The sequence below is a fragment of the Cavia porcellus genome, unplaced genomic scaffold (genome assembly GCF_034190915.1).
Source record: "Cavia porcellus strain 051 isolate PalLab524CR breed Dunkin Hartley unplaced genomic scaffold, mCavPor4.1 scaffold_18, whole genome shotgun sequence".
NCBI classification, from domain to species: Eukaryota; Metazoa; Chordata; class Mammalia; order Rodentia; family Caviidae; genus Cavia; species Cavia porcellus.
In genome coordinates this window covers 17,718,879-17,737,595 of record NW_026947501.1, presented here as the reverse complement: position 1 = coordinate 17,737,595, position 18,717 = coordinate 17,718,879, and the positions used below count along the sequence as shown (strand labels likewise).

Here is an 18,717-nt window from a genome sequence, read left to right as displayed (position 1 = left end):
ATACATGTGAGAGAATAAGAATGATAAAGGTAAATAATGTTCTACTATTATTATGAAAATGGTCTTAACTTTGGGAGCTGTTGAAAGGGTTCTGGAAAGTCTCTGAGGTCCTCAGATCTCACTTTGAGAACCACTGCTATAAAACCATGCTTTGAGAGCACATATGAGAAATACTATGAAGAAAAATAGCATTATCAGCAATTTCAGAAATTTTAAATGAAAAAATACTTCTAAATGTGGTTCTAAATATATGTACTCATTCTAACTCACTTACCTGGACTGTTTTGGTGGAATGATCTGCATGATTCAAAGTGGTTTTTTCAGCATCTGGGTCAGACTCCATCTGCCTTAATGAAGTAGGTATTTTCTTTGCAAGGTCTGCATCTCTATTGTATGAGTATCCAGGTTTAGAAGTAGGAGATAAACTTGTTTTGATAGGTGATTCAGCATCTGATCTGCATTCTAAAGGTCTAGAATTCTCTAATTTTTCTTCCTGCAAATTACTACAGTTAAGAGTAGGAAGCTTTTGCTGGTCTGTCTCTTCACAAACAAAAGATAACGACTCTTCCTTCTTTTTACCACTCACATATAAATCACTTAATTCTAAAGTCTCAGCTTTCAGTACTCTCTTCTTGCCTAACAAAACCTGTGCTTGGAATGACTCTGTATTGGAACATATTCCGGTGTCATCAGATCCTGAAGTTCTTCCAGAGCTCTGCTGGGACTTCTGAGGTTCTGTGTCACTTTTAGTCCTACGATAGTACGGGGAAGCTATGCTTGGACTGAGGTGATCATCGGGAGTCTGATGCTCACTTTCTGACTCTCCAACTCCACTATCATTTACAAACACAGAGTCATCCTGCGATAAGAAGTCTACTGCCCCACTGGTAGGTGCTTGCAGTTCAGGCTCCCTCTTCAGGTCGCTGAGCTCTGCATAGAATTTTTCTTGGTCAACAGAACTGTTCGTATCTGTTTCATAGTTTCCAACTTTATATGTGCTTTTACTGCTGTTTTCCTCTATCTGAACAACATTTAGTTCTTGGCCACTGAAATGTGCCCTTATTTGATACAGATAAGTCATAACAGTCAGTTTGTCAGGAATTGCTAATAAGACCATATCTGAAGGTTCCAATAACCGGGAAATTCCTATGCTGGCAAATCCATCGTAAGCCTTCAAAAGATAGAAAAACACAAGATATATTGAACAGTTCAGACAGTTCATACATTTTAAAATAGCAAAAATTTTTATTTTTTGTGTTGTTGCAAGGTATATAATGCTACTCATGTTAGTATGCCGTATGAAAAGAACAACATTTCAAAAGAAATAAGAGGAAAAGCTTTTTAAACAACTGAAATGTTCTTTTTCCATTGTTGGTGGGAATGTAACCTATATAATCAATATGGATATCAGCATGGAGATTTCTCAAAGAACTAAAATTAGAAATTCCATGTGACACAGCTATCCCCTTCTAGGCATCTTTCCCAAAGAGCTTAAGACATCATATACAATGACACATGCATATCAACTTTTATAGCTATACAATTCATAAATCCTGGAGTCAACCTGTATATTCAACAGATGACTGGATAAAGAAAATGTGGTACCTATATATAATGGAATACTGCTCTTCCTAACATAAAGAAGGACAAATCTGAGACATTTGTAGGAAAATGTATGCACCTGGAAAATATAAGTTTGAGTGATACAAACCGACACACAGGCTTAAAGACCATACGGTATCTCTTATTTGAGTAAGGCAAAGCACAAAGAGATCAACAGACAATGGATAGATGGAGACAAGGGGCTAAATGTCAATGTGAAGCAGGGTAAGAGGTCAAAGAAAGATGAGGGTGACCAGAAGGATAAAGAAGTACAGTAAAGATATGCCATGTACAGGAATCTAATAACCTCAATGAATGTAAACATTATATGCCATAAACATGAGCTAAGATTAAAAATATCAGTAAGAATGAAAACGGGGAAAAGGAGTTCAAGAAAGAAGAGAAGGAGGAATAGGGAGGAAGATTTTTTTTAAAGGCAAGCAAGTTGTATTGTGTACCTGTACCTGCTCCCCAAAATAACTACATAATGAATGCACTACAAACATGTACTAATAAAATTAAATAAGTAAAATCTCAATTCTCAGGACCTCAATAAGACAAAAATTATTTTTCTAAACAGAAAATAAAAATGAAAGTTAAAACAAAAACCAAAACCTTAAATGAATTTTTAAGGAACTAAAGTATAAAGAAATAGCCAGGGATTTAGCTCAGCGGTAAAAGTGCCTGCCTGGCAAGTGCAAGGTCTTGAGTTTGATCCCTGGTACCAAAAATAGTACACTAATCACTGCTGTCAACCTCTCTTTTTCATTGTCAGATCTGTGAAATTGAAAAAAAGCACAGCTAGAAAAGTCAAAAGAACTACTAGGTTCTTGATAGAAGATACAAATAAACGCTATTTATGTTTAGAAATATAAAACATTTTTAAATGCCCAATTAAGATTGATTTTCATAATGAGAAGAGTGACTTTAGTTTTACTTTAATGATTTTGGAAAGAATGAATTATTTTGAGTACTACAACTAGTTGAGAATGTGAGGCCGCATTGTATTATTTTTGTTAGCCTTCCTTTAAATGACTGTGGCACATCAGGTTTTTCTAGTTTTGAAGAATCAAAGCTGTTTCTCAATTTACAGTTATTACTATCCTCAGCTAACCCTTCAAAACAGCATTGTGTTGCTAGGAAGCATTAGAAGTACAACTAAAAGGTCTCAGATAAAATACTCTAGATACAGTCGTCTTTTGAGATGTTAAAACAGAAATTCTTCATAACAACCTAGATTTTAGAGCATAATAGAAAGTTTTTCTTAAAAGAAATGTTAGAAAATTACTTAACAATTGAGAAGATCAGTCTGTTGTACTTATATGTTAAAGTACATTTCTACCTTGGAATTTAATCCTTCTTTGATATTCTTCCTGTAGTTTAATAAATGTTGTGGAGTAAGAAAGAAAATGAAAAATAAATTGTGATATTAAAACTGCCTCAATTTTCACAGCACTGTTTCATAATATAGGTACCTCAAAATGTTTACTACAGAGAATGACTCCATTGGTGTGCATGTATAGGCTTGTTTGTTATTTTACACGTTTCAGGAAAATTAAAGTCATTTTCCTTCTTTCATGTCATGATGAATTGATTGACAGACATCAATTGTATACTATCAGGAAAAGCACCACAGGCAGTATTCTAAACATTTCCTAATTATTTAAAACATTGACATATTGTTTAAGATCAGATGCCACTCGTAAATACCTTTTTTATTCAATACTTTTTACAGATCTGGGAAAATGATTAGCTTCCTTGTGGGGAAACTCCTGCTAGTGTCTTATTTCATGTAGTAATTCATTTTATGCAGACTAAAAACGTTTAAAAACAAACCAGTTTTTTTGCAAGTGAGGTCAGGACTTTCTAAAAGAATTTTCCCATAGGTTCACTTTTGCTGCTATGATCAATCACTCATTGTCTCTTTAGCTATTTGTATGTGAAAAAAAGGGGTATTTCAAAGGAAATTGTCTTATTCACTAAATTGGCATGGAAGGACACAGGCATTGTTTCTTGCGTAGCTTTTAAGTCCAACCAAAGGTATACATGGTTATGGGGAAGAACTATGTGAAGACAGAAAGACTGCCATGAAAAGATCTGAGATTTGGGACCTCACTAGGCACTCTACCAGGGAGTTAGACTCCCATCTCGGAGAACAATTTTAGTTTTAACGGAATAGTACTACTCTACGTAGTAATGTGTAAGTCCAAGGTATACTCACCATTACCAAATTCTTGAAAAAGTAACTTGGAGTGTGACTTCTTTTTTTTTTTTTTATTGGTACCGGGGATTGAACTCACGACCACCTGCTTGCAAGGCAGGTGCTTATGCCACTGAGCTAAATCCCCAGATTTCAGCCTTAATGAAATTCTCTATATTACTTAAATATAGTATACAGCTAGGGAAAAATCAACAATGTTTCCTTTCAAAACTTTGAAAAGTTGAAAGCTCCACTCTGTAAAAATCTGAACTTATTTCAATTATTTATTCATTCATTTGTCTTGCTATGTTGGTCAGGCTGATTTTGAACTCATGAGGAAGCCATGTGATCTTCCTGCCTTAGACGTAGGAACAGCTGGGGCTATAGGTGAATGCCACCACTATTGAAAGGCTATTAATAGATTATTTTATAATACTTATATTTAAATTAGCTTAGATTTTATTCAATTGTAAGAAAATTCAAGTACTGTCACCTTAGAGAAAGTGATTTAATTAATGAAAAAATGCTTTCAGTTTTCAAGACTATATAAGAAAATAATTAATGAGAATTATTACTTTGTACCATGCCCACCAATAGGTGATTTCTATGAAGAAAATTATACTTATTTTTAAAGGTTAATGTTTTGGTGGCCACATCATGCATATGTAAAGAAATAATAAATTTTTATAGCAATGCAAATATTTGGTTTTAGAGAGCAATGAGCAAAAAAAGTTTTGACTTAAATTCTTGTTTGAAAATTGAACTTTTACTAAAATCCTAAGACTTTTTATCAGTTGTGGTTTTAACTATCTAAATTACAAAATTTTTTATTAGCACAGTATATAGATGTGCTACATAATGAATACATTCATTATGGGGAATCAGCACACATATGTATTACATCCCAACATAGTTTACTTCCCCTTCTGTTCTTCTTCTCTCTTTTCCATCTCTAGATCCCTCACTCATCTCCAAAAGGTCTACTTCCTTGTTCCCTATCATCTTTTATAATATTTTGCTTTGAGTTTTTATACTTTGAGTTTCTCATATTAGACAAACCATGCAATACAGTATTTAATTGTCTGTGCTGATTTATTACATTTAGCAATGACCAAAGGTTTTAATATTTTTGTTCTATGAATTCTCAGAAAAATGTCTGTAATAAAATACAAAAGGGTTCAAAACAACCAATTATACTAAAAAATAAAACTATAAAAACATTGTAAAACTGAATTTGGGAAATAGTAAAGTTTGTATTTTTTATGAATGTATTAATGTAATTGTGAAGGAGTGATAAACTTAAAAGGTATTTGTAGAAATTTGCAACAATAGTAAAATATGAAAATATCTGTGATTTCTAAAAGTGACAAAATTTCAGGGTTGGCTAATACTACCATAGTGTGTTTCCTAAATTCACAGCTGAAGGAAATGCCAATGATTAGCTGAAGAGTTATAATAAATAAAATGTATTTTTCCCCCAACTATATTTAATGACCCCAGAATTCTATCCACAGATCACAGGTAAGACAGTAAAACGTTTCATTAGATTTTTCAGCTGAAGAATTCAATCAATGGAAACAAATATTGAGTATCTGGCACGTACAGAGCTAGGTAGCTCCCTCCTTGCACACAGACAGCTCTAACACTGTGCTGTGTACTGGAGTAAACAGCTTGGAGCAGCAGTCAGCTAGCCCAGGGGCTCCAGCAACTTAGCCCTACGAAGCTGCCCCCAAGGTTAAAGAATCAATATGCCCACACAGCAGTTGGGAGGCTAGATCTCAGCATATTAATTATGTGGAAAAAACAGATGTACATTTGTATGTATTGTTTACTAGAAAGTGGGAAGAACCAACGTTTACATCTTATTTCTATGAACCTAGGTATGCCTTCTTATTTACCTATTAGATTCCTGATTGTATCTTTTTCTAACATATTTTTCTAAACTTCCAGAGTAATTATAGCAATGCAGTTTGGGGTACATTTTAAAAAAGCTACATTTTAGAATAAAATATTTTAACAAATCTTTAACAGGTAATGAAGGCCATCCATACATTATAATCTGATGCCAGTCTGGCAATTGTGATCTTTAAAAGTCATGACAAGCCAGAATAACTCACACATCCTATTTAAACTGCAGGAAGCAGAATACCTTCTGTGAACTGCAGTTATGACTTCACCAAAAACCCCCTCACGTTCCCAAAATTTAAAAAAACCTGCAGAGAAGCCCAAATTGAAGCTATGTCTTTTTTCCTTTGCATTTCTTACCTTCTTGTTGTTCTCTTTAATATCTTGAGGATTCAGAGACTTGTAGTCACTGAGGGAGAAAATGGCACAGTGGGTACATACAGTATTTGATAAAAACAGCTGTTTTTAAAACAAACTGAATCTAAAAACTTGACATTTAATAATACCAAAGAATAACTAGCAATTTCACAGCAATTCAATCAACAAAACTAATAGTGTGGAAAATTAAGGGAACACATACATACGTACATACATACATACATACATACATACAGTGACTATATGTTTCATTGCCCAAAGCTTTTCATCTGAAACAGAAATTAAGACAGGGAACCAGAGACCAGCCTTGACAACCAGATTTACCATGGGGTAATCCCTTGCTGTCAGTGTACAGAGTTATGGACATGTTTTCTCTCATCTCAGTTTAACATGAGCACAATTTTCATAATAGTTTGAAGTCAGTTCTTTGGGATTAGGGAAAAACTTTTTTTTTCTTTAAAGAAAAGGTTATTATAGTATTGAGAACATACTTTTCTCAAAAAAGCAAGGGGTGAGATCAGTAAAAAAAAGAAACAAAGTCAAGTATTTTAGCAATTGTGTAAAAATTATTTTGTGTTCTACACAAAAATCTCTAATAAAAAATGCAACAGAAATAAACATGAAAGAACTGAAAAAAAATAGAAAGGACTGGGGATTTAGCTCATGTAAGGGTCTGGGTTCAATCTCCAGCGAGACAGGGGTGTGGGAATGTCTAGTATTTATAAAATATTAATAGCGAATGGAAAGTGTTTCTACTTACATTAAGTCTGGTCTAAAGTGGTGTAATATTGCACAAAAAGCTAAACCATTTCTCCATGATGTAGTGAAGTTGGTGATTTTCACTCCCCGGTAGTTTTTCGTAACTTCCTTACACCACACAAGCAATGACTGACTAGCATTTGGCTTTCGCCTCAAAACAGGACTGGGAATAGGACTGAGCTAGAAAGAAGGAAAAAGAAGGGAACATTAAAGGAACTTAATGGAAGATGAAAATTAACTGACCAAACTAAATCACCTGAACCCTTTGATGTCAGTTCAGGTCTTTCAAAACTGTCAATTCACAACACAATTGTAATCTCCAAGAGGGAGACATAAATCTTAAGTTATTATCTTTAGTCATAGCCCATGGCATTTGCTTGACATGTAGATAGGTGAGATTTTTCAACCTGTACATAAGAACAAGCCAAGACTTTTATTGAGGGCAACATCATGTTAAAGTATTTAAATAAGGCAGAATATCCATATAACTCTTTTACCTTAAAAAATTTCCAACAAATGTAATCATGTATAAATATGGCTCCTCTGTGACTAGATTGAGCATTTTAAAACTGTACCACAAAACTAGAGCATATATTGTTGGCAGTGGAGAGACCAAAATCATAGACAGCTTTAAAAATAGTGTGATCATATATGTATTTTAAAGAATAGTACAATGATAACCATGCTCAAACACTCTTTCTAGATAAATTTATGACAAAATAATTTTAGAGTTATTAGTGACAGTCAGATGTGTCAGTAGGAACACTACACAGCAGTATATTTTGGATATGCTCAAAACACGTAACTGTCAGTGAGACCAATTTTTATTATTGAGTTTGTATATGTTTTAAACCTTAAACACAATCTTTCCCCCTTATCCATATATTTGAAATTACAGCAATACTATTAAAATAAGATTACATTGTAAGATTTTTATTCTAAATTTTTATTATTCTTTTTAAAAAGCACATTTTACTTTATAACAACTATTTTGTGATGGTAACTTTGGAGGCTGATGTAATTGCAAACTATGAAGAAACCTACTAAATATTTCTGAACCTAAAGTGTTGTCTACAGTAATGAAATTTAGGCATAAAATAGAAGCCTTCTAAAATAAGGTGAAAAAACAATTATTTACCCTTTATATCATTTAAATTTAATAAGGAAGCCACATTGCTTTTTTAAGGAAGACCAATGATGCCCCCACTTGACAAAAGCTTGTTAGTGCCAAAAAATTAAAATCAACTCCACGTTAGTATGATTTACACATTAAAAAAGATTTCTACTTTTTCTATGGGAAGACTACTAAGAATGACCTAGGATATAATTTCTCATTTTAAAATTAACTGTCATTTTAAAAATTCATTACATAACTATGAATTTAGCAAGGCAATGTTCTTTAAATGTTCACCTCTATAAAACCAAAACTGAAGAACTCATATATAAAAATCAACACATTTAGATCAATTTTATATTAGGTAAAAATAGAATTCCAAATATGGTACACTTATTTTAGAATAAATAACAGCTCTTTTAACCATCATTCTAACATGCATAAAAATGAACTATTAAAAATAATCTTCTCAATGGTCACTATGACTTTCAAGTCCCTCCAATCACTTAACCTGGAATAGAATGATCTATGGATGTGCTGGGGACCACTGAAGTAGGTACAAACATATTTTTCTTAGATTTTATGTTTATTTTTCTATGTTTCAATGATTATCCTTATGTGTTTTTTTTTTTTTTGTCTTTCGGGCATTCAATCATTCCAAGCATGGGAAGTATGTACCTGGACCAGATAGTCTGTAATTAGTAATCTGATTCATTCACATCATCAGCTGTATGTACAAAGGTAATACATAAATGTCAATATTACTATGTTACAGTGTAGAATAATGGCTTTCTAGCTATAAACTAACGAAAACGTTATGTCATTATGATTACTAATATATCCCTGTCTCTACGAAGACTCAACACACAAAGACCCAAAGAATGAAAAACAAAATCTGGACTTGTTCCAATCAAAAGCCTTATATTTGGGTTTGATGCTGTATGCCTATAATCCCAGCACTTGGGAGGCTGAGATAAGAGGATTGCTATGAGTTGAAGGCCAACTGAGCTATGTACATAGAGTTCAAAGCTAGCCTAAACTATATAGCACAAGACTTTGTCTCAAAAACTCGAAAGAAAGAAAAAGCCTTATATTAAAGACTATTTACCAGGCCAGGGATTTAGCTAAGTAGCACAGTGCTTGCCTGGCAAGTACAAGATCCTGAGTTCGATTCCTGCAACTAAAAAAAAAAAAAATTGCTGTACTTTCAACAAAAAGAATTCACATACAGTTGAAGAAACATGTAATGGGAAGGCTTATGAATGGCCATGTTGATTTTCAAAGAAAGAAAATTAAAGGCACAATTAAATTAGTCAACCACTCTGGAAATACTGACCTTTTCATGTTTTGCAGAGGACCATAAAGAAAAAGCATTTAAAACTTTCAGTACATAATTGTTTCTTATTACAGTGATGTGCAAGGTTACTTAATTTCTTTATATTTGGTTTCTTCATTGATAAAATGGGGATTATAATAGTAACCATTTCACAGTATTATCATAGCTAAATATATCCCTCTCTGATCTCATCTATCATTCTTTCTCTTGTTCACTTTGAACATACTGATCATTCATTATTCTGCAAATACCACAACATTATTTTAATTCTTTCTAGTTCTTTAGATACTTCAGACATGTTCCAATTCTAGGGATAGATTGTTTCATTTGCCTGGTGCTTTCCGATTAGATACCTGTATAGTTCACTCTAATGCTTTCTCCTTTAGATGGACAGTATTCCATCTCGCTACTCAATAATGCAACTTCCCTCCATCACTCAACCCCAATCCACTACTGATTTCCCTTATGCTGCTCTATTTTCTTTTCATAGTATTTATCATATTCTTCATTCATATATATATATATGTATATATATATTCCTTATTACAGTTATTGGTCATTATCTTTCTGTGCTCACTAAATAAAAGACCCATGAAATCAAAAATTTTATTTACTAACCTATCTCAAGTACTCAGGTCAGTTCCTAGTATTCCACAGGCACTCAATAAGTACTGCTAAATGGATAAATGCATGTAAAACAGCACAATATATGGCAAACTCATTCAGTAAATGTTAATTGCAATTATTATTACTACCACCAATGCATTCCTCACACTAAATTTCTACTTTTTGAGATGCCTTTAGAATTTCAAGGCTGTAAGTTTCTTAAAGATAGTGCAAAGTGTTATTTTTCAAATAAGGCATTAACTAGAAAATAATACTGATACTTCATATTCTAAAGGCAAAATAGGGCACTAACAATTTTTAAAAATACATTTATTTCTGCAGGGCATGGTGATATCCACTTGTAATCTCTTCCTAGAAGGCGAAGGCAGGAGGCCTCAAGTTCCAGTCCAACCTGGGCAACTAAGCAACTTAGTGATAGCCTGTCTAAAAATATTCATACTAATAAATAAAAACTTAAAATGGGAATGGGAATGTAGCTTAATATGAAGGTTCCATTATTGAAAAAAAAAAGGTTTATTTCTGTGTGTTTGGTGAAAGTAGCTTTAAATGATTTGGAATTTACTGCCTTTCAAAGACACTGGAACTGGGGATATGTGTGAGGTCCTCCATTCAATCTTCAGTAAAGAGAAAGGAAAGGAAAGGAGGAAGGGGAAGGGGAGGGCAGGGCAGGGCAGGGCAGGGAAGGATGAAACACTAATACTGGTTCATCAAAGGTTAAATTGAGCATAAATATATATGCAAGGTTAAATTGAGCATATATATATATATATATATATGCAATTTTAATGCACTACTTTTCTAAACATTGCTGACTATATGTTAAACATAACAAGTTGATAAAGTTATTCTTCCTAACAATGGCAATAACATCTCTTTCAGAAAATCTAGTCAAATAATTTGCTATAAGAATTCCTAAATTTCAATGGTTATGAAAAATCTCAGTTTCGCTTTTTCTGCTTTACCCATCTGCCTAAAGTTTCTTTTTTACTGTCTCTGCTTCTTTCACTGGTACAGCCACACAGTCTTCTAGGTATTGCTCTGAATAGTATTTTTTTTTTTTTTCTTTTTCTATCCACACTTTGAGCTGATTCACTGTTAGGATTCCAACTATCAGTTCCATGCAGATGATTCCCTAAAATACACTTATAGTTCAAACTATCTCAAGTTGACATTTCCAGCTGGCTGTCCTTCCTGCCACATAAAATTTGAACTCAATATGTTCACAACCATAATTATAATCTTTCCTTGCAACCTGTTCATTTTCATTGTGTTTGCAAATGAAACTGCTACTGTCCTAATTGTCTAGATTTTTAATTTCAGAATCACCTTTGAATTCTTTTTTACCTCTCATATTTTTCTAGTTAACGCATAAGCAGTTTTGATACTCCTGTTATAGTTTTGTATTCTATTTCCTTTTGTGTGGGTTGTGTAAAATCATCTTAAAATTTTCCTTGTTTTGAATTTTCTCTTCTCTGCCCACTATGATAAGGAGAATCTTTTTTAAAGCACAGTGAACATCTCAGTTAGTTATCAAAAACATGAAACGAGGTCAAAATATATCTGAGCACTGAACCCCAAAGTTTTAAAGTATAGTTTTTCTCCAGGATCACTCAATGATTCTCTAAAATCCATATGCTTTGCTGCTTAAACATTTGCTCCTTCACCTTTAGTCTTTGGTCATAAAGATCTTCACCTCAACTTGGTGATGCTTCATGACAACTGCCACAGTGCCTCACTCTAGTCTTAGGAGGTTCAGGTGTTATCTTCTGCACAAAATTTCCTACCAATTTCTAGTCAGTAGGGAACCATTTTCAACATTCCTTTGGCTCTCTGAATTCCTCTTACAACTCATTAGATTTTTCTTTTACTGTATATTCAGTTCTCTCTACAAAAAACCTTATTAAAATTTTTCATCAATTCATAAAATATATACTGAGAACTTGCTATGTCCCACATAGTGTTAAGGTTAAGCAAATTTAATTCTCTAAACCCTTTAAGATAGCTACTATTATTTCGAATTTACAGTTGAGTAAAGTAAGGTTACACAGCTTGGAAGCAGAGAAATTATAACTATATCAAGATGTTCCCACTCCAACTCCTGTGTTCCTAAAAAAAACATGCATCTCACATTTCAAGATAATGCAGCCTTAAGAGTTCAGTGGAAAGTATAAATGTATGAAGACTAGAAAATGCTTCAGTCAACTTATCTTCAAGCATACAGCAATGCTGTGTACGCTGACTGACTCAAAGCAAGGTAACTGATCCAAAACAATTTAAGATGCAGGAATATTCTGTTAATAAAAGTCTTCTGCCCATTCTGTTGGATTTTGGATTACTGGCTAGAACTAGCACAAGGCTAACTAAATACAGAGATATATACTACTCTTGCTAAAACTGTAGGATACTAATGACTCTTGGAGCATTTGCTCAATCACTGTTAAGGGGATACTGGATAAATCTTTACATTTGGTAGGCCCAAAATAGTAGCAGTGGTCAAAACAACTAGAATACGTGCCTCTATACTGGTCTTATTTTCTTCCAAAATGTTTACATTTGAAATACTTTATTTGTATAGTAAAATTAATGTTAGACCTTGTTATTACACTAATCAGAAAAATTATACTGTGATTAATATTGGGAAGAACTTTCACTTACTTTGACACAAGACTACTCTCCCTCTGAACACAATTTTTAAAAAGATTAACAAAATACTTTTAAGACCTTCTGAGAAATACAAACAATCCAAGACATAGAGAAACAACAAAGCTAGAGAACAAGCAAAGCTCTCAGCACCGTTTTTATAACTGACCGGAAGGAGTTAGGAGAGCTGCACTGTAGGTGGACTTCAAACAACAATATGAGTTCTACTACCTGCCTCCAAAGTAGAAGAAAAGGAACAAAAGAGATCGAAATACAATGAAATAGTAAATAAGCACACGTTAGAGAGGATCAGCAAAGTCAAAAGGTACTTCTTTGAAAAAAAAAAAAAATCAGCCAAATCTCTAGTGTTGACTGACCAAGAAAAAAATAAGAAAAACAAATTCTTGGTAGTATAGTTTGCCAAAATGGATACAAGAATAGAAACCCTGAATAGTTCTATAACTGGTAACCATTTTGAAAAACTAAAATTGTAATTAAAAGCATAAAAAGAGGGGCTAGGGATTTAGCTTAGTGGCATAAGCGCCTGCCTTGTAAGCAGGCAGTCGTGAGTTCAATCCTCGGTACCAATAAAAAGGAAAAAGACCAAAAAAAAAAAAAAGGCATAAAAAGAGTATTTCAGTTAGCTTCACTAATAAATTCTGCTAAACATTCATTCAAGGAAAAAAAAAATCTCAGTACTATACAAATTCTAGCAGAGAGAAACTTAGTATTGTACTAGAAGTTGTAGCTGGCACAGTTAAGTTCAGAAAAAAAAACCTAAAAGAATAAATATTAGAAAAAATGAAATTGCATAATTCTTATTTATAAATGATAAATATTACTGCTTATAGTACATAATTGTCAACAAAGAAAATCCAAAAGTAATTACAGATAATATGTTAGAAATAGCTAGACAAGATGGCACATGTCTATAATTCCAGCTCTTGTAAGGCTGAGCCAGGAGGAGTGTGAGTTTGAGGTTGACCTTGGTTAGATAGGGAGTTTAAGGCCAGGCTGCACTAAACAATGAAACTGTCAAAAATTTTTTTTAAATTATTAAAATCAATCAATCAAGCTCACTTTGGCAGCTCATATACTAAAATGAATCTATAAAACTGCATTTCTATATACTAAAAATTAAATGAAAAAGTTAAAGCTACTCATAGGGGCATTGGAAAAATCAGGTATAGTCATGCACTGTTAGGTTATTTTGTCATTCTGAGAACATCATACAGTGCCTGCTCCCCAATCTATATCATTAGAAGTTTCTCCACATCTGACATACAATCTTCTTGAATTTTTGTGACATTTTGTGTCAGTAAAGTAGATCCTTAAACAGTTCTGCACTTGGTTCCTGTTGTCAAAACTATAGGTATGGTGGAAAATGACAACTGCTTGCTAAGTTATAGCTATAACTGATTTTCTAACTTCACAGTCCTTAATCACTTTTAGTTTTGTTTCCAGGTAAATTCCTTAATGGCATTTCTCACTGGCAATATTAGCAGCTGATTTTCTACATTTGTGGAAAGCTGAAGAAAAATTACCAGGTTAAATCAAGCGCAAAAGAAAATGATGCAATCAAGAGATGCTGTGAAGCTGCTGCTTGTGTAATAAAACCATTTTACAGTAACTTTATAAAATAAGTAGGAGTAAGCTCTAAAGTAATGATTAAAAGTACACTGAATATATACAAGTCATTTATTAGCATCAAATATTATGCATTGTACATAAATATATGTGCTACACTATTACACGACTGGCAGTAGATTTATTTACAATAACATCAGCATAAACGTGTAATATGTTGTGCCTTTAAGATATCACAATGGCTATGATGTCACTAGCCAGTAGAAATTTTCAGTTGTTAAAATCTAATGTGACCACTATCATATACGTGATAACATCATTAACTGAAACATCACTATGCAGTATATGGCTGTCCTCAGGAATAAATCTATACATAATGTATAAGACAGTTAAAAAAGAATCAAGATTGATTGTGAACAAATAAAAGAGATCTAAGAAGTTGGGAAGATTCAACATGTTTATGGATTAGAAAACTCAGATTTTTTGTAAAGATAACATCCTCCCTGTGGAGCTAGGGTTAAACAGTTCAAACTCTTTCTTCACAAAGAAATAACAACAAGTTTACTTTTTGCTAATGCTGCTTGCATCGAAGTAAATGGGAAATGTCATCTGTGTTACAGGGTAATATTATGTATTATAAAAATGACTCATGCCTGGTGAACTCAGACTTTGTTATGGATTGAAACTGGTGGTCAACTTAACGCCAGCGGAATTAAATCACTACGCTGCTGAATGTAGATGTTTCACCTAAGGAAAGTTGCCAACATAAATAGACCTAGAGAAGGAGAAGCTATGCGTTGGTGCATTATTGTGTTAGTGCGTCGAGGTATTGTGGTTCTCCTACATGTTGCTGTTTGAGCCATTCAGTTCTCCTGGAGAAGCTCTGGTCCTCACATCAAGCATTGCTTCCTGGCTCCGAAAGGGAAGACATGTGCTACTTGGTCTCCAGGATGAACTCGTCATGCTGGCTTCCTGGCACGTACCCGACTGTGCTTGTCATCAGAGGAGCGCGGGGCCTCCATGTCGCTGAGGATGGCTGTGGTGCTTTTTAGGACAGCCCTGGTCTTTGTTGTCAGTGTGACTTCTCAGTTCTAGCATAGAACCTTCATCCCACCAGCACACCTCCTTCACCCTGCTGGCATAGACTCTGTGGCTTCCACTGCTGACCTTTGGGCCTTCCTGGCACGGATCCGTAAAAGAGACTGGCATGAGTCCTTCTTGTGGGCTCTGGACCTCCAGTTGGATTCGTGGGAGGCACTGTCACGAGCTCTGGGTTTTCAGCTGGACTCATGTGGGACACTGCTGTGGGATTTAGACCCTTGACTAAATATTCTATGTCTTTGGTGTTGCAGATAGACTTTCTGCAGTTTCTTGTATTAACTCTAGGTGACCATCATTAAACAATATTATAAATGCCATGTCCTGATTCTAATTGTTCTCTGTATAACCTCTGAATACAAAAGACTTGGAGGCCTATGAGTAAACTATAAATGCCTGTTGAAAAACAAAAGGCTGCAGTTTCTTTATTCTGTGATTATTTACAAACAAGCATGGTTATTGTGGGATCTGATAGTTACGTATGTAGGATGTTATAAGATTCTGTATCTTGTAAGTCAGAGTGACCCACCCTTGGACTTGGGACCTTAAAATTGGCAATACTTATCTATGGCCTTGCATATCTGACACTATAATACTAGCATATTGTACCTTTTGTCTTTGAAGTTAAGTAAATCTGATACCAAATAACTATGTATTTTCCCCTTACAAAAGTGTTTGTTTGCAGCCATAATGTACAAAGAACTACAAATCAGGAAGGAAAATAAGGTCAACCAATAGAATAGGCAACATTCAACCATTAGAATAATGTGCACTTTCGACTTTTTAATTGAATATACAAAGAAATCCAAATGGTCAGTAAACATTAAAAGTGTTGCCCAAGATACTCCTCCCCAGAAAGTCTGGAATTTGAAAAATTTTTATTTGAAATAAAATATTTATTTATTCATGAACTTTCTTTTGTATTTTAATTCTTTATTTTAAAGAGAATAAAACAAAACAAAGCAAAGCAGAACAGAACAATGCAAGCAACACAGGACTTCAAAACAAGACAACAGAATATCAACAGTGGCTACCATAATGTCTCTTGTTTTCTTCAAAATAGTTGACCATACCTTCACACACAATAATATCAAACAGAACAAAATAGTATAAACTAATCAAAAGAATGAAAGTAGTGTAAGACTTCAAATCCAGACAACAGGAAATAAACAATGGTTACTATAATATCTCATTTTTTTCAAAAAAGTTGTCTATACTATCACACAAAATAAAATCAAATAAAACACAACAGAATAGAACTAATTAAAACAAAAGAATAAAAGCATTATAGGGCTGATGAAAAAAGTCTGGTAACAGAGCTATCATGCTAAATTTGAAGACATTCATATTCTATAATCGAGCAATTCTTAGGGTTATATTCTACAGAAATCCATCTTTATACAGAATAGAATACACAAAGAGAAATGTTCACAGCAACTATTTAAATTTTTCTAAATCTAAAATGTTCATAAACAATAAAACTGATTTTAAATCACAGTCTATTTAGATAGTGAAATACTATATAAACACAAGTGCATGCACATACATGGCCTATACATTAAAAAAATTTTAAAAGAAAATAGCAAAATAATATTAGGAGCAAATTCAAACATAATTATATTGTGTAGACTAATGAGAGCAAAAATATATACACACGTACAATAGAAGTGGGAAAGAAAGATGGACTAAAGACTTGCACAAAAAGAATCGTGGTAAGCTGGGTGTAGGAGCACGTATCTAAGGCAGGAGGATTGCCATGTGAGGCCATTACAGGCAACTTAGCAAGACCACATCTCAAAATAAACAACAGAAACAATTAGGGTATACCTCAGTGGTAGAGTATCTGAGTTTAGTTCTTGCTACTACAAAGAAGGGGGGAAAAATCAGTGGTGATACTGACAATTTTTAAATATTGTATCATCAAATGTGACAACATATGGAAGATCTGCATGAGTTTCATAACCAGTTTTCCAAATCAACAATGCATGTTATAGAACTATCCAATAAATATGCAGCTGAGTGCTATTGAGACCAATGCATGGTTTCAGATTCCAAATTGTAATTAGGAAACTATCACTTAGGAGTTTTAGTATAGTATCAAAGAAGACAATCTCTGATTATTTGAAGTCTACTAAAATTCTCTTTATTGGCTGGAGGTGTAGCTTAATGGTAGAGTATGTTAGCATGTGTGAAGCCCAGTGTCCAATTCCTGGCCCACAAAACAAAAGTAAATCAAAACCTCAATTTTGGCTAGGCGTGGTGATACAGCCTAGCAATCTCAGCACTTGGGAGACTGAGGCTGTGAGTTTGAGGCCAGCTTGGGCTGCAAAGTAAATTCAAGGCCAGTTTGAACTGCATAGTGAAATTTTGTCTCAAAAGCACAAAAAACAAACATACCAGCTTTTGCAAATACATATCTGAGCATGGCTGGTTTTTATTTTATTTTTTTTAATAAACTACAATCTAAACTATATATTACAAGAGATTGCACAGAAAAACTGTCTTTTATTAAACCAAACATCAAGGAGTTGGGGATAAATTTCAATGGCACAGCGCCTACATGACAAGTGTAAGGTCCTGAGTTTTATTATTAGCACACACACACACACAAAAACCCTTAAATTTAACCAAACCTCAGATACTGACAATAATTTTAGTCATTTTTGTTCTGTTGTGCAATTATGACAGAAAGGATATTCCAGCTGCTCTTCAGTAACACCACCTGTATTTTATATAGTAATTTTAAAAAACTGATCTATGTACAAAGACAAGGAGCAGTTTAAGGGTTTATCAACTTAAAAATCATGCATGTTTTTGAGCTAAGACGATATCAACATGTACAAAAAGCGGGGAGAGGAGCAAGGGGGAAGGGGGCTAAAAAAAAAAACCAGGCTGTAATGTGTACAAGTAACTACTCCCCAAGACAGTTGTAAACTGCATTTATGGCAAACAAGTACTAGTAAAATACATACACACACACACACACACACACACACACACACGATCGGACATGGAAAAAAATTCATGTTTTATGCAGTTAATTTCTTTTTGAAACTTTTTTTAAAGTAGGGTGTTTTTGGTACTGGAAATCAAACTCAGGACCTTGCACTTACTAAGCCAGAGTTTGGGCCACTGAGCTATATTCCCAGTTATTTTTTTTTGTTATAATGAAATAAAAATAAATTCAGGTCTGTAAATTAAGCATTATTAAGCCACTCATAGGCTGCCATGAAAGAGAAGTTATATTCATGAGGACACATAGCACAAGAAAAAGACACAGCACTGGGATTAAGGGCATGCCTGGGCTCTGAATTAGACATAGTTTAATCCTAGTTCTACCATCTATTATTTCACTTTAAAAATTAATATATAACAAAGGAAGCATCACAAAAGAATGAAACAGCCCTGAAAATGAGGCTGGAATACTAACTTAGAACCTTCATATCCTTCATATAAATAATAGCTCATATT

General features: G+C 33.8%; 1 protein-coding gene across 10 annotated transcripts in view; it reads right to left on the bottom strand.

Annotated features, from left to right (window-relative positions):
* The window catches only part of Ehbp1 (EH domain binding protein 1), a 321,489-nt gene that overhangs the window by 102,421 nt on the left and 200,351 nt on the right, over positions 1–18,717 (bottom strand). For all 10 annotated transcript variants that reach the window (XM_063229491.1, XM_063229492.1, XM_063229490.1 and 7 more), the window contains 3 exons: positions 6,846–7,024; positions 6,068–6,116; positions 275–1,171 (listed from right to left, as the gene is read on the bottom strand). In XM_063229491.1, the coding sequence (XP_063085561.1) occupies positions 275–1,171; positions 6,068–6,116; positions 6,846–7,024 (1,125 nt within the window). The remainder of the gene's footprint in view (positions 1–274; positions 1,172–6,067; positions 6,117–6,845; positions 7,025–18,717) is intronic.